At 35.7% G+C, this 15769-nt stretch overlaps 1 protein-coding gene across 1 annotated transcript; it reads left to right on the top strand.

Moving 5' to 3' along the window:
* Positions 1-9736: 9736 nt before the first annotated feature.
* On the top strand, positions 9737-15348 carry LOC114292312 (transcription factor bHLH30). Its single transcript, XM_028236232.2, has 2 exons — positions 9737-10683; positions 14649-15348. The coding sequence occupies exons 1-2, from the start codon at positions 10366-10368 to the stop codon at positions 15123-15125; spliced, it is 795 nt and encodes a 264-aa protein (XP_028092033.2). The 5' UTR covers positions 9737-10365; the 3' UTR covers positions 15126-15348.
* Positions 15349-15769: the final 421 nt, after the last annotated feature.

Below are 15769 nucleotides of genomic sequence, written 5' to 3' on the forward strand. Positions count from 1 at the left end.
ATGGCCAACTTATGAATCTGTTAAGCGCGGTTGCCATACCGGCAAGATGCTGCACGTCCTTTGCCGAGTTAGGCTGCTTCAATTCTTGTACGACTCTGATTTGTGTGGGGTCTACCTCGATGCCTCAGTTTATGACTAGGAAGCCCAGGAATTTCCCGGATCCCACGCCGAAGGCACACTTTGACGCATCCAGGCGTAGCTTGTGCTGTTTAAGAATAGCGAACATCTCGGCTAGGTCGGATAAGTGGTCAACCTGTTGCTTGCTCTTGACCACCATGTCATCGATGTAGGCCTCCATCGTCTGGCCAAGCAGAGGAGCAAACATCTTGGTCACTATCCTTTGGAAAGTCACCCCGGCGTTCTTCAAACCAAAAGGCATGACTCGATAGCAGAATAGTCCCCTTAGGGTAGTGAAAGAGGTTATCTCGCGGTCAGGGCCATGCATGGCAATCTGATGATAACCACGATAGGCATCAAAGAAACTGAGCCTGTTATGTCCGGCCGTTAGGTCCACCAGCTGGTCTATTCTGGGCAGAGGAAAGCTGTCTTTAGGGCAAGTTCGGTTGACGGTCTTGTAGTCAACACAAACCCGTCACTTCCCATTCTTCTTGGGTACTACGACCGTGTTTGAAATCCACCGAGGGTAGTGCACTTCTTGAATAGCCCGTGCTTCAAGCAAGTTCCTTACCTCCTCCGCGACTACCTCGGTGTGATGCAGAATGGATCTCCTTATTTTCTGAATGACTGGCCGTGCATCAAGGAAAACATTGAGTTGGTGGCAAATAAAACTTGGATTGATGCCAGGCATGTCGTAGGGCGACCATGCAAAGACTTCGATATTTGCCATCAAGAACTCTACCATCTCGGTCCTTTCTTGAGCGGTCAGGCTTGATCCGAGCAAAAAGAACTTGTTTGGACTTTCCGTGTCGATCCGTACTTCTACCAATTCTTCAACAGCTTTGTCCTTGGCCCTGGTGCCCACGTCATTAAGGACACTCTGGTCTTCCGGGCCTTCAATCATTTGCACGAAGCCTTTGGCAGCTCGGCTCCCGTTCACTGCCATGAAGCATTACTTCGACATGACTTGATCGTCCCAAATGTCCTCAATTTCCCCCATAGCCGAGAGGAATCTCATAACCTGGTGGTAGGTCGACGTTACAGCCTGCATAGCGTGAAGCCAGCCCCTACTGAGGATCATATTGTATGTAGACGGCACCTGCAATACCCAGAACTCCACCTGCTTGATCACGGATCCAGCTTTGACCGGTAAAATTATTTTTCCCAAAGGCCACTCCGGTTGCGAGTTGAAACCTACCAGTGGCGAAGTTACCGAAGCTAAGTCTGTATCTCAGAGTTTGAGTTGTTTGAACGCATCGTAGTACGTAATTTCAACCGAGCTTCCCTGGTCAATCAAGATGCGTTTGACATCGAAGTCTTTGACGCGAAAGGTGACCACTAGGGCATTGTTGTGTGGCGTTTGAATGCGCTCTAGGTCCCTTGTGGAGAAACTAATCACGTCTTTTTCCTCGGTCTTCTCCCTTTTGATCGCGGACTGGACTGACAAAACTTCCCTCATGTGTTCCGCCTTTTTGATCATTTCTCGGAGCTCGCATACACGCGTCGGCTCCACTATGCCGTGGATCATATTAACCACTTCTTAAGGGGGCGCCTCCAAGTCATCCGGTTCATGCGGATCAGCCGGGGCGGGATGCGCGGCCTTAATACCCCCATTAATGTAAAGATCTAGGTATCCGGCTGCGACTAACTCCTCCAAGTGTTGTTTCAGAGGCAAACAGTCCTCTGTCCGTTGTCCTTGCTCCCGGTGATATGTGCAGCGGTACTGCGGATTAAAACCCTTTTGCGCGTTGCCTAACTTAGCAGGAAACCAGACGTAATCCTCGTCACGGATTTCACTAAGTATGCGATAGATTAGAATCTTAAAGACCGTGGTGATGCCTGTCCGAGCTTTCAACCTTCTGTTAGCATCAGCTACGTCATCGCGGGGGTATTCAGCTCGGTCATTCCGACGACTCCTTCCCCGATTTTGATGATTTGACCCACAGTCAGATTCCTTGGCGCAATCATTTGGACGGTTAGTCTCCTGTCTGACCGTGTGTACCTTGCCAACCGACCTCTTGTCTGTTACCACCGGAGTTGTCTTCACGGTGGATGCCGCCGCATCATCCTCTACTCGGATGTGCTCATTGATGCGCTGCATTAGTTGGCCCATGGATGTCTGCTGGTTCATGGTAAACGAGTCTCGCAGCCTATGTTCGACCGGGAGACCACGCTTATATTGGGTGATTGCTAGGTTGATCGGGCAATCTAAAATCTCATTGAAGGTTTCCCAGTATCTGGATTTGTATGCCTTGAGTGTGTCGCTTGACTCCATTTTGACACTAAGAAGGTGGTCCACCTCTTTTGGCATTTTAGTGTTGGTCTTGAAACGAGTCACGAAGGCTTCTGCCAACTGTTGCCACCTTTCGATGCTTCCCTCCAGCAGCCTCTCAAACCATTTCAAGCTCAGCTCGCCCAAACTCGACGGGAAGATAAGGCACATAAGAGCGTCATTGCGCCTATGTCCGGCCATGACCTGCCGGAAGTGGCTTACATGCATGTATGGATCGGTCTTTCCGTCGTAGAGTGAAAACTTGGGCTGGTAAAAGCCCAAGGTGAGCGGTGCGATCTCTATCTCAAGGGAGAAGGGGATGACATTCAGCCTCGCCAAATCTGTGTCTAGAAGGAAAGGCACGGCTGGGCGGGGTGGTGGCATTATGACCTCTTCACTAGCGTGACCCCCGTAAGATAGCCGCTGGAGCGCCGGCACCTTTTGAGTCTCTCGGCGACGAGCCCGCTCCTTCAAGACTACCCGCAAGTCCTCTGAGCGAGCGAAGTAGGAATACCTCGACGTCGTCGTCGGATATGAGGGTTAATAGGTACTATCTCGCGCGCTAGACTTCTCTATAAACGCGTCGGAATCTCCAACCTTGTAACTTCTAGTGATAGAAAGGGAGGGAGTGTGCCACTGGCTCTGACTGCCTGAACGGCGTGGTTGGGTGTGCTCACTATGGTCTCCCACTCCAGCAACACACTTTCCTTTAACATGTCGTTTGAGAGCTTCCATCTCCGCCGCCATTGTCCGGATGACGGCGTCTTGGTCCCTTAACTTGTGCTCCAGACGTCTAGTGTGCGATTCTCTTCGCCGCCGGTGTCCGTCTGGGCTCCACGAGTGACCAAAACTTCTAGCGCGCTTATCACGCACGTGTCTTGAATGTCCACCTGGGGAAGTCTCCAGGTCTGCCATGTTTGGAACGGCGGGGAGTCCGTCTCTCCGTCTGGCTGACTCCGGGGTAATATCGTCGATGGTGGACAACGATATTTCGTCGTTGTTCGCCATAGGAGGCGATCAGATGAGCTTGGAAGACAAGATTTTGTCTATCAAGTTTCCCACAGACGGCGCCAATTATACAGGGAAAAGATATTCGTTGTTGTCCGTACTCCTTTTGTCCAAGCTCCGAATCTATCTGATGTGAGAGGGAGATTTATAATCTGGCTTTGGGCCGTGGTAGAAGTCGAACAGAAGATGGCCGAGCACGTTTGAGCCAAGCTAACTTGGGCCTATTTAGAGGTGATTTTGTTCGGTCGAGGTCCAGGACCGAGCTACTTGGGCTTGTCTGTGTCCAGAATCGGTCTTGATCAGCCGAGGGTCAAGCCCCGTGTATGGGCTGAGATTACTCGGCCGAGTTAGTCACCTGCCAACCCGAGTTCCATGGTTCGCACGTTTAGCTCGGCGGAAAAGCTTTTTGTTTGCTGGCTCGATCTGTCTGGAACTCTGCTCTACCAGAATACTACTGAGCTCGGTTGTTATGGAGCTCAGCGAGTGGACACTGGGACTCATTGTGCAGCCCGGTCGTGTGAAGCCGAGGTGATGCCGCCGGGCTGCCGAGTTCCCGGTAATGTTGTCTGGCGGTTTGGTTAGGTGGTGTCTGCTGAATTTGTGCTGACAGATGGGAGAGCAGCTCCACGTGTCAAGAGACCAATGGGTGCAGAGTTGAGCGCATAAAGTATATAAGCATGACTGCGCCCCCCATGCTGGAGATGAAACATCATTTGGTGAGAGAAACCTAAATACTCAACTCTCTTCCTCTCTCTCTCTATCTTTGTGTGTGTGCTAACTTGACCATCGGAGGGGTTTTCCGGCAACACACCGCCGGGTAGCTCACCGTCGTTGTGTTCTCAGGTCGATCGGATAGATTCGGAGCTTGGACGAAAGGAGTACGGACAACAACGAATATCTTTTCCCCGTACAGATGGTTAAAAGATCATTTTACCCTCATTTTACGAAATCAACAAAGTTATCTTTTATGTGATAAGAATTTTTATGTAATTTGTAGATTTAATCATAACTAACAAATACCACCACACTAGTACACAAACAATAACACTTTATCTTACATCTCTAACTTAATATTGTTGGCTTATTTTTCCTACGAAAGAAAATACCATAAATGCAAGCGTGCTAGCAAAGATTGAAAAATCCTTACATATTAAATTCAAGCCAATTATCAAGCAATTGTGTTGACGATTCTTTTGCCTCAATGAAAAGGACTTCAAAATTGCTAAGTGTAGAAAAAAGAAAAATTAAAAGAATGAGGAAGACGGAAAAAGATGATTGAGTGAACAATCAAACTAATCATTAATTCACTTCTATTCTTATGTTTCAAAAAGGAAGTGCATACAATAAAGTGCAAAAAATTTACCTCTACTCTTATGCTTCGAAAATGAAGTGCATAAAATTAAGTGCACGAAAAATATAAATCGATGGGTGGTGAGAGTCACCGGAGAAAGAGAAGAAGAAGAAGAAGAAGGTTGGGAAGGGTTGCGGTGACGGAAGAGATGGTAGCCGTCGGTGATGGTGGTAGTTAAGATTAGGGTTAGAATTTGGTAAGGGTTGGAGAGTTGGAAGATTAGGGTATTTTGGGTTTTTTTTTTCTTTTCTTTTTGAATTTGAGGTGTGTACTGGTGGTGTGGGACTAAGGGCAAAAATAAAACGTTGTGGTGTATGTTAAGAAAAATTATGTTTTTTCAAATTATTAAAAATGTGAATTGAATAGTGGTATGCCTTAAGAGGAAATGTGGTGTGTAAATAGAGGCACCCCACCATGAGATGGGATTGATAGTCCTATGGGATTAATAATTCCATACCACTTATTCACAAACAAACAAGTTATACGTAGGGCCACGAATTACTAATCTAATCTCCTCTCCAAACCGCCAATAAATATAGTTGTGCAATAAAATTAAGGAGATTAATAATGTATTAGTATTAAGTTAAAAATATAAGATAAAAATATGTTTATTTGTGTATTAATGTGATGGTATTAATTGATTGAGATTAAATCTGTAAAATTACATAATTACTCTTTTTTCCACTTGACACCCGTCTTTGCTAATCTAACTATAGTCGTGGGCCACTACTCTAATCGGAGTATTAATCCCTTTGCAACTTTTCTAACCAAACACACCTCACCCAATCTTTCAACTCATGGAGGCAAATAAACATATTCTATGTGAATTGAGATTTATAGAAGATTAGTATAATTATAGAAGATTAGTATAATTATATAAAAAGTGTAAAATTAATTATATTTTTTTTTTCTAAATTTATGAGAATATTAGTAATGAAATGGTAATAATCATTTTATTAAACTATTATAAAACTTATGAGAAATTTTAAGTTCCTTCTGATTTAGTTTTAAAATCATGATTTGAGTATGAAAATGTATTTTGAAAGATATGTTTTTGAAATAAGTTTTGAAAAGAGAGTTTTGAGTTTTGAATTATATTTTGAAATTTTTTTAGTTTATTATTTTTAAATATTAAAAAAATTTCTTAATTTTATTTTTTTAGTGTAAATATTTTTTATTGTAAATATTTATTTATTTTTTTAATGCGTGCTTTATTTATTACATTTGTGCGCTGTATTTTTTAAAAATATTGTAAAAATTTTAAAAAATTATTTTTTATTTTAAATATATAATTTTTTATTTTAAATATGTTCTTATTCTCTTATTTTAAATATTTCAATATTTCATATATTTTTTTAATATATTTTTATTTTTTTAAAATATATATTTTTTTAATTTAAATTTTTTTTGGATCGCCCATATATGTATAAATCATAACAAATTATTTGACCAATATTTTAAAAAATAATAAAATATGTTTTTCAAAAAATAAAAGATAAAAAATATTTTTCTTCAAAAACAAAAATAAAAACATATTTTATGAAGTTTTTTTATAAAAATAAAAAATAAAAAATAATTTTAAAGAACAAAATAAAAAAAAAATTAAATATTTTTTCTGTTTTAAAATAGAATTTTAAAAATAATTTTGAGTTTTAATTTTTAAAAATAATTTTTGAAAAGAGTTTTAAATTAAGTATTTGATTATGAATTTTAAAAAGAATTTAATTTTTTTTAATTAAAATTATGATTTCAAAATTAAACCAAATCCTATCTTATAATTTTTTCTAAACTTATGAGAAATTTAATAATTATTAACTCCTCCAACTTAAAACATGATTAAGTGGTTTTTTGGGAAATTGGTAAAAAGTTGATTATTTGACTTTTTTAATCTAGGAAAAATTACACTGACACCTCCTGAGGCTTATGTTTATTACATTTTCCCTTACCTTTTGGAAATTACATCTCCCTCCCTGAGACATAAAATTTCATTATAGATTACATCCATCAGCAATTTAATTTTTTTAAATACTAATTTTGCCCTCACTGGATAAATTACATTGACACAACTCACATTTTAGAAATTACAATCCTCTCCCTAAGGTTTAAAGTAGCATTACCAATTAGCCCCTCGGTGGGTATTAGTTGGAAAAAAAATTCATTGGAAAAAAAAATAATTGAAAAAAAAATTTATTAGCAAAATTTTTAAATTTCTATTTAAAAACCAACGTAAACTCATTTTTTGAATTTACGTTTTTTCCTCAAATTTACAACCTAAGTCAACAATTTATAAACAAAAAAAATTATCAAACAAGTTTTTATGACAGTTTTTTAATTTTTGTAAATATAAATTGAAAATTGAAAATGAAATGGTTACCAAACTTGCCTCAGATGGTAAAAATGTCATAAAATTAGTAAATAATTAAGGCCTGGTTTAGCATCCTTAAAAAAAAACCAAAAAATTAAAAAATTACTAAAAAAGTTAAAAAGTTATCATTATTTACAAATTAAAAATATAAAAAAATTAATTTACACAATATTTTAATACAAATCAACTAGTTGACGTGCCTGGTACCAACCGATGGAAGTGGGCTATCAAAGGGGAAAAAAAAGAAAATTAGGTATATATATGCATTAAATTGAAGGGTAATGTTGGGTCAGTAAGGGCTCATCACAGGTCTCATTTTGATAATCTGAACCATTCAATAAGTAGAACTCGTTGAGTACTATGTGCCTGTAAAAAATCACGTTGATCGGATATTGCTAACTATATGATCAAATCAGTTTTTGTATAAAAAATGGATGGTGTTATAGTTAACAGTTGACAAAAAAAAAACGATTAGATAGCTAACGATATTCGATTATTGTGATTTTTTACAAACATATAGTATTCGACGAATTCTACACATTGAACTGTTCCGATTAGCAAAACGGGACCCGTGGTGGGCCCGCAAGGGCCGAACAACACCATCTAATTCAAGTCCGAAAAGGAGACAATCATTTCCTATCTCCTAATCCGCCCACTGCTCTGCCAGACTGTACAGGCTAGATCACTAACTTCTCCTATACACTTATTTATACAAATTTTTAGGGGTTGTTTGAGATGTCCTAAATAAGTGCACTTTTTGACTTTTTGGACTAAAAAATTGAGGAAAAAAATATGATTATTTGAAATAACTTTTTAACTTTTTACGAAAAAATATGTATTAAAAAATTATATAATTTAGTGTATAGGAGAAAGGAGAGAGAAATAGGTCGTACGCTGGGCAGAGCTGTGGCAAACTAGCATATCGGATATGCTTGCCTCATTTTCAAGCATTGAATTGGCCGGTGATGTTCGGCCCGTGGGGGCCACCACGGGTCTCGTTTTGGTAATTGAAACCGTACAATGTGTAGAATTCATCGAGTACTATATGTTTGTAAAAATCATGTTGATCGGATATCGATAGCTATTTGATTTTGATTAGTTTTTTTGTCAATCGTTAAATATAATACCATCTATTTTTATACAAAACTGATTTGATCATGTAGTTAGCAATATCCGATTAACATGATTTTTTACAAGCATATATTACTCGACAAGTTTTACACATTGAACAGTTCAGATTATCAAAACGGGACCCGTGATGGGTCCCCAAGGGCTGAACAATACCGTCCGTAAGCTTGCCTTCGCCTGTGTAATTTGTTCTTACCAAGGTTAGCTAAAGGCAACTCAAGTCAACGTGATTTGTACATTTTTTTGTATAAAATTAAATTTTTTTGGTGAATAGTGATAACTTTTTAACTTTTTATCTTTTTATCTTTTTTCAAAGATCCCAAACCAGGCCTTAATATACATTTTTTTCGTCAAAAGTCAAAAAGTTAATCAAAGTATTCATATTTTTTTCTCAACTTTTTAGTCCAAAAAGACAAAAAGTGCACTTATTTAGGATACCTCAAACAACAAATAAGTTACCAACGTAAGAAATGACTTATCAAAATATTCTTAAGTTATGTATGATTTGATTTTTAGATTTTTTTTTAAAAAAAATTAAAAATTAAGAGGCATAAATTCAAAAAATGAGTTTACGTTAGTTTTTAAACAGAAATTTAAAAATTTTACTAACAAATTTTTTTTCAATTATTTTTTTAAAAATAATTTTTTTTAATTAATTTTTTTTAAATAATTTTTTTTTAAATAAATTTTTTTTCCAACTAATATTAACTAAGGGGGCAATTGATAATGCTACTTTAAACCTTAGGGAGGGGATTGTAATTTTTAAAATGTGAGAGGTGTCAATGTAATTTACCTAGTGAGAACAAAAATAGTATTTAAAAAAATTAAATTGCTGAAAAGGAATCTGTAATGAAACTTTAAACCTTAGGGAGTGAGATGTAATTTTTAAAAGGTGAGAAAAAAATTATAATAAACATAAACCTTAGAGGGTGTTAGTATAATTTACCCTTTAATCTATTTTGTCTTTTTATAAATAAAAAATACAAGATGCGATGTGACTTAAAATGATTAAAAAGTTAAAATCTATTTTTTTTTTTTTTTTTCAAAAGACCCCTAAAATGATTAAACAATAAAACTTTGATTCTTTTATACAAGAAGATAATTGCTGTCTTTCTCTAGTGACTGTTTGAGGCTTCTTCTTCTTCTTCTTCTTTTCTCTCTCTCTCTCTCTCTCTCTCTCAAAACATTCAAACAGCTGTTCTTCAAAGGTCTCTGCAGACCCCAATTCCCTTTTGTCTCTTTCTGCACATATAGATACACAGTAGGTATGTGTGTATTACACTGAGATGTAATTTTTAAAAGGTGAGAAAAAAATTATAATAAACATAAACCTTAGAGGGTGTTAGTATAATTTACCCTTTAATCTATTTTGTCTTTTTATAAATAAAAAATACAAGATGCGATGTGACTTAAAATGATTAAAAAGTTAAAATCTATTTTTTTTTTTTTTTTTCAAAAGACCCCTAAAATGATTAAACAATAAAACTTTGATTCTTTTATACAAGAAGATAATTGCTGTCTTTCTCTAGTGACTGTTTGAGGCTTCTTCTTCTTCTTCTTCTTCTTCTTTTCTCTCTCTCTCTCTCTCTCTCAAAACATTCAAACAGCTGTTCTTCAAAGGTCTCTGCAGACCCCAATTCCCTTTTGTCTCTTTCTGCACATATAGATACACAGTAGGTATGTGTGTATTACACACATATATATACACATTCTAGGGTTCTGATTCGATTCCATTGTATATTCATCGATTTTCTCAACTGCGTCTTCCCTATTCAAACCCACTGACCACTGGGTTTTTAACGCTTTCCGGCATCGAAATGCTCGAATTCAACACCATCAAGATGAAAATTTGGATCTTCTCTTAATCGATTTCTTCCCCAATTCACCCCAACTTGTCTTCTTTCAAGTCATGGAACTTCAAACCACCAAACCCACCTCCACAAACCTCAATTTCCTCCTCCGAATGCTCTCTTTCTGGTTCGCCCCCACCACTCTCCCTCCTGGTTCCAACAAACACTAAATCACTCACACACACATATATACATATATATATATATATAGAGAGAGAGAGAGAGAGAGAGAGAGAGAGAGAGAGATAGGTATGTAGTGTGAGAGAATTGAATTATGACTTCGTATGCTTGGAAATCGAACACTTTGAATTCGAATTTTGGACCCAATTGTTTGTTTTCGGAGAATTTAGGAGGGTTTAGTGGGAATTGGAGAGGTGGTTCGATGTCGGTTTCGCAATCTTTGGTGTTGGATAGTGAGAGGGGTGAGCTTGTGAAGGCTGCTCCGGTGAGAGTTGGGAAGAAAAATGGTGGGGTTTCGGAGGAGAAGGCGATGGCGGCGTTGAAGAGTCATAGCGAGGCCGAGCGGAGGAGGAGAGAGAGGATCAATGCTCATCTCACCACGCTTCGTGGCCTCGTGCCTTGCACTGATAAGGTATTTTACTTTTTCACATTGTTTATGATCTATGAAGATAGGTATTTCGAAACGCTGCCGTACTCGTATTAGGTATTTATTCGCGTATGATATTTTGCCTACGTTTGGGAAGTGGGTTGGCTTTTTGGCTTTTTGGTTTTTTTGGCTATTTTAGCCTGCGTATGATATTTTGCCTACGTTTGGGAAGTGGGTTGGCTTTTTGGCTTTTTTGGCTATTTTAGCCTGGGCTAAAAAGCTTGGTTTGGGAAGGGCTTTTTGGCTTTTTTGACTTTTTTTGTGAGAGAAGAGTGTAATGATTATGGGTTGGATGTGATATTTTGTTTTTTGTGGCTAAAATAGCCTATTTTGTCTTTTGTGGCTAAAATAGCCAAAAAAGTCCCAAAATTTTATTCCCAAACGTAGGCTTTATATGGTATTGTTACATATGTATCAAATATACAAAACACGCATTTAAGTTTTTTTTCTTAATTTTGGATGTACTTAAACGTTCTAGTATATTCAAGTCGTACTGTATCTTAATTGACATAATATTTTTTTTTACTATAAAAATAAAACTCTTTTCACTACATTTCTTTTTTTATTTTTTGTTTTATACTTAGCATGATTTAAAATTAAATTATAGTTTATAAGTTATTTAATATATTGATATTTAATTTTAATTTATATCTTCACTTTTGACATGAAATGTTAATTGTAGGTTTAGCCTAAACAAATTAAACCATTTAATTAATTTTTGTATTAGTCTAAATTAAAAATCAATATTTTTTTTTGCAAGCGTACCAAACCGTACCCATATCCTATTTTTTTAAAATTTTACTGTATTGACTTATCTCTATCGTACCAGTACCAGTACTTGTATCCGTACCTGTGCTTCATAGATTATGATCCATTAGTGAGAGTCTTGTGTACTGAGGTGCCTAAGATTGAGATTATGATAGATTGTTGATTTCAATTTTCATTCTATTGTTGGCATGCTTATTTATAATAGAACTTCATACTCAAGGAATGTTGAAGAACATATTGGTTACTTTGGTGAATTGTGAAAATACTAAGAAGGACGGACACGTGACACGGCATGAACATATAGATACGTAAATTTCAAAAATTATAAGACACAACACGTAAGGACATGTGCAAAAATTATAATTTTACATATTTATTATATGTTATGTTTTTAAATGTTTAATATATATTTTGTCAAATATTTAATTTTATTAAATTTATCAAAATTTAGATATGTTATTTTAGTAAAAAAAATTAATTTTTTTTTTCTTTTTGAAAAAAGTAGTCCTCAGCATGTCCTTAACGTATCTTCAGCATGTCCTCAATGTGCCCTTAGTGTGTCCCTACATGTCTGCAGCGTATGTAGTGTGTCCCATCGTGTCCAACTCTTTCCAGCGTGTTCAACATTTGTCCAGAGCGTGCCCAACACGTGTCCGTGTCCAACACGTGTTGGACACCCATACGTGACCTCCGGAGAAGTGTCTGTACTCCATAATAAAGATATCAATGTCATATGGACTTTATGTGATTATGCTTTTAGTAACAGTATAGCTTATGGTGATAGTTTCTTGATGTTTTCAAACAGTATGTATTTACTTGGATGGTGAGGTAATAGCAAATTGATTCGGTTATTTTCTTGATTTATTCTTTCAATTATTTTCAATCATTGAACGGATATGCAAATTATTTATTTATTTTTTCATTTGATTTTGTTATTCCTTGAGTTGTCATGGATGATTGAAGAGAACCCAACATGACATTCCTTGGAAATAAAATTTATATGGTAGCTCTGCTATGTTGAAGATCCTTATTCCACTATTCCCAGTATAAGTTTGACATGATTGAGATTCTCTGAAATGCTTAATTTGGCTCTTTTTTTAATTAAATATTTATGGTCTGAATTTTGATTTTTTAAAAGAAGTTATTTACTTTTTCATTTTATATTTATTTTCAACTTTATATGTAAAACATGAGCCTTTCCTTTTGTTTGTTTGATGGAACCATAGCATATTACTTGTAACCGTGAGAGTTGACTTCAATCATGATTTGGGAACAGAGAGTTTACATTTGGAGATATTAGTCTCTTATTATTTAGATTTTGATTACTAAGAAATCATGGTCAACTGGTATAGGCTTCATTCATAATATACAGCCTCATAAATCCCAACTTGAACGGAAGTCTCTTAAAAGCAAGTAATCACAGGTACTTTATTTCATTATTATTTGGAATAATTTTAAATGTTTAAAATGCATCATAATTTTTTGTATGAAAGTGAAGAGATTGACTTTAAGTTTGTGTTTTCTAGACAATTGTTCATAATTAGATAATATGCATCATTTAAATTTAGGTATACTTGAAGGTCTTATTTGCAAATATTGCAGAACTTTGGTCAATGTTTGTGCTCTTTGCATGCAACTATTTTTGTAGTGGACGGTTCTTTTCATCTCACTTTATTAAAATGTTGAGTGACATGCATCCCTACCTAAGAAAGCAAAGCAATAATTGATTAAAAAATTCAACATAATATCACATTTTAATGAGCTTATGGTTGTTTAACAAGTACACCCATGAGAGAGATTTCCCAACTACTATGAATAAGAAAATCTCATTGTCAAGGATTACAATAGTTAGGCGGTTATATATGCATTAAAAAGTGATTGGCATTATCAATTTCATCATCTTCTGTGTTGTTTAATTTGTAATTCTCATGTTTGATGTTGATTAGGAACGTAAGCAATAGCATACGTTTTGGAAAAGCACTGCCATTAAATTTTCAGAACTGTTTTGTATAATAATAAACTTGCTATCAACCATGTCACAAAAAAATTTGTACGGATTAGTAATGTTATCAATTGAAAAGGAAATGGTAGATCACATAAGCTTAATTAGTAATTTTACCGCTAAACATGCAAGAAGAGTAATATTTAAATGATATTTTGTTATAGTTGATTTAATTTTTATTTAGTATTATATCTGTTGATTTGTTTGTTGTTTTATTTCTTGTTTTAAATGGAATTTAGTATAGAATTTCAGTAATATACAACTAAACTGTGTGGAAACTATCAGAAAAACATGCTAGTATTTATAATTTTACCCACAATTGTTCTTTTGCTATGATTATGTATAGAGGAGGTTTTGGAATTCTTTTCCTCGTCATCATACTGTTCTGCATTTTTTTACTTTATATTTTTTCTCTGTAGGTGTATTGTGACATTGGGGTGCTTTGAAAAATTGGTAAAAAGCTAGTTTTTGATTTTTTACCAAGTTTTTTAGCTTTTTTGGAAAGTGATTTGGAAAGTTGATAAAAAGTTGACGTTTGACTTTTCGATTTAGGGGTTGTTTGGGGTGTCCTAAATAAGTGCACTTTTTATCTTTTTGAACTAAAAAATTGAGAAAGAAAATATGGATGTTTGGGTTAACTTTTTGACTTTTTATGGAAAAATGTGTAATAAAAAATTGTAAAAATTAATTTGTAGGAAAAAATTAGGATTGGAAGTTGTGCAGCCGTAATTGTTGACTTTTAGTGAATAGTGTTAACCTTTTAACTTTTTGAGTAACTTTTTGACTTTTTTGTAATATGCCAAACTTGGCCTTAATATTTGTTTTTAGTGTCAAATCAAATTAAAATGACTAAATTACCTTTACCCAACATAAGAAATTTACTTTTTTATTTTTTTGTCATAGGCCTGAATTTGTAATTTCAATACTTGCGTTTTTCTCTCTTCCCAAATGAATTTTTGTTGCGTTTTTGGCTGCCAGCTTTATTCCCCTTGGATAAAAAACGTGGTCTTTTACAAAACTTCCCAAAACGGCACATTGTAGCTGATTACTCTCATTACATGCAATGAATGGAAGGAAGAAAAAAAAAAAGAAAAAAAAGAAAGAAAAAAAAGTCGAGAAGTTAATATACATGACATGGCATGACTTGAGCTTACTCTAAATTTGCATTTTTTGTTCATAGATGGACAAAGCAGCATTGCTTGCTGAAGTTGTCAGCCACGTGAAACAACTGAAGAAAACTGCAACAGAAACCAGTAAAGATTTACTTGTTCCTATGGACACCGACGAAGTAAGAGTTGAATCACATAACGAGGGAGATACTGAGGAAACCTTCTCATTCCGGGCCTCTATATGTTGCGAATACACGCCCGAACTTCTGTCTGAACTGAGACAAGCTCTCAATTCCCTTCATCTGAATATGGTGAATGCAGAAATCTCAACCTTGGGAAGTCGAGTGAAAGTTTTTGTTTTCACCAGCAAGAAAGCCATGAATGCTGACAATCCCGAGGCATGCCAAGTCATCGTGAATTCTATTCATCGGGCTTTGAGCAGTATTCTGGATAAGGTTTCTGCCTCGGCAGAGTACTCGCCTAGAACAACACTTCCAAACAAGAGGCAAAGGATTTCTTTTTTCAATTCTTCGAGCTCTTCTTCATGAGTAGATGTTCTGGTAAGTTGGTTATAGGAGTAGTTATGTACATACACTTTTGTAACTTGTAGGGGTGTGTGGTGGTGTATATTGTATATGATGTTCCTATATCTTTACTTGGAGCATGAATGTATCAAAAAAATTGGATGGTGTTACTTAATTTCATGGAATTGTATATTTATATGAATGTATCAAACTTTGGAATATGTAACACGGGATTCTCTGTTCCAAATTCTTCTGTCATTTTATCTCGAAACACTTGCAATTGTTAAGACTATATCTTGAGATTTTTGCCCTTTGAGATTTTCATGTGATTCTAACGGTGGTTGTTGATGTTTTCCAAATATGTGGTGAGAGTGAAATTATTTTGCTTTGGCTTTAGTCCAGTAGGTGGAAAAATTGTTGACCCTAAGGTAGTATTTGGTTCACTAGAATGAAACAGAATGAAATGATTATTCCATCAAAATGTTTATTTTCATGTTTGGTTGATTAAGTGCTCGTTTGGCATGTGGGTTTGGGTGAAGTTGAGATTATTTTAGTTACAAAAAAACAAAATAGGTTTTTAAGCCTAATAAGACAAAATGTCATATTTAAATCATAATTATTTTATTTTTTTCACTTACAAAAGTCAAAAAATCTTTTTTTTTTTTTTT

This window comes from Camellia sinensis, chromosome 9 (genome assembly GCF_055761805.1).
Source record: "Camellia sinensis isolate YWXY chromosome 9, ASM5576180v1, whole genome shotgun sequence".
NCBI classification, from domain to species: Eukaryota; Viridiplantae; Streptophyta; class Magnoliopsida; order Ericales; family Theaceae; genus Camellia; species Camellia sinensis.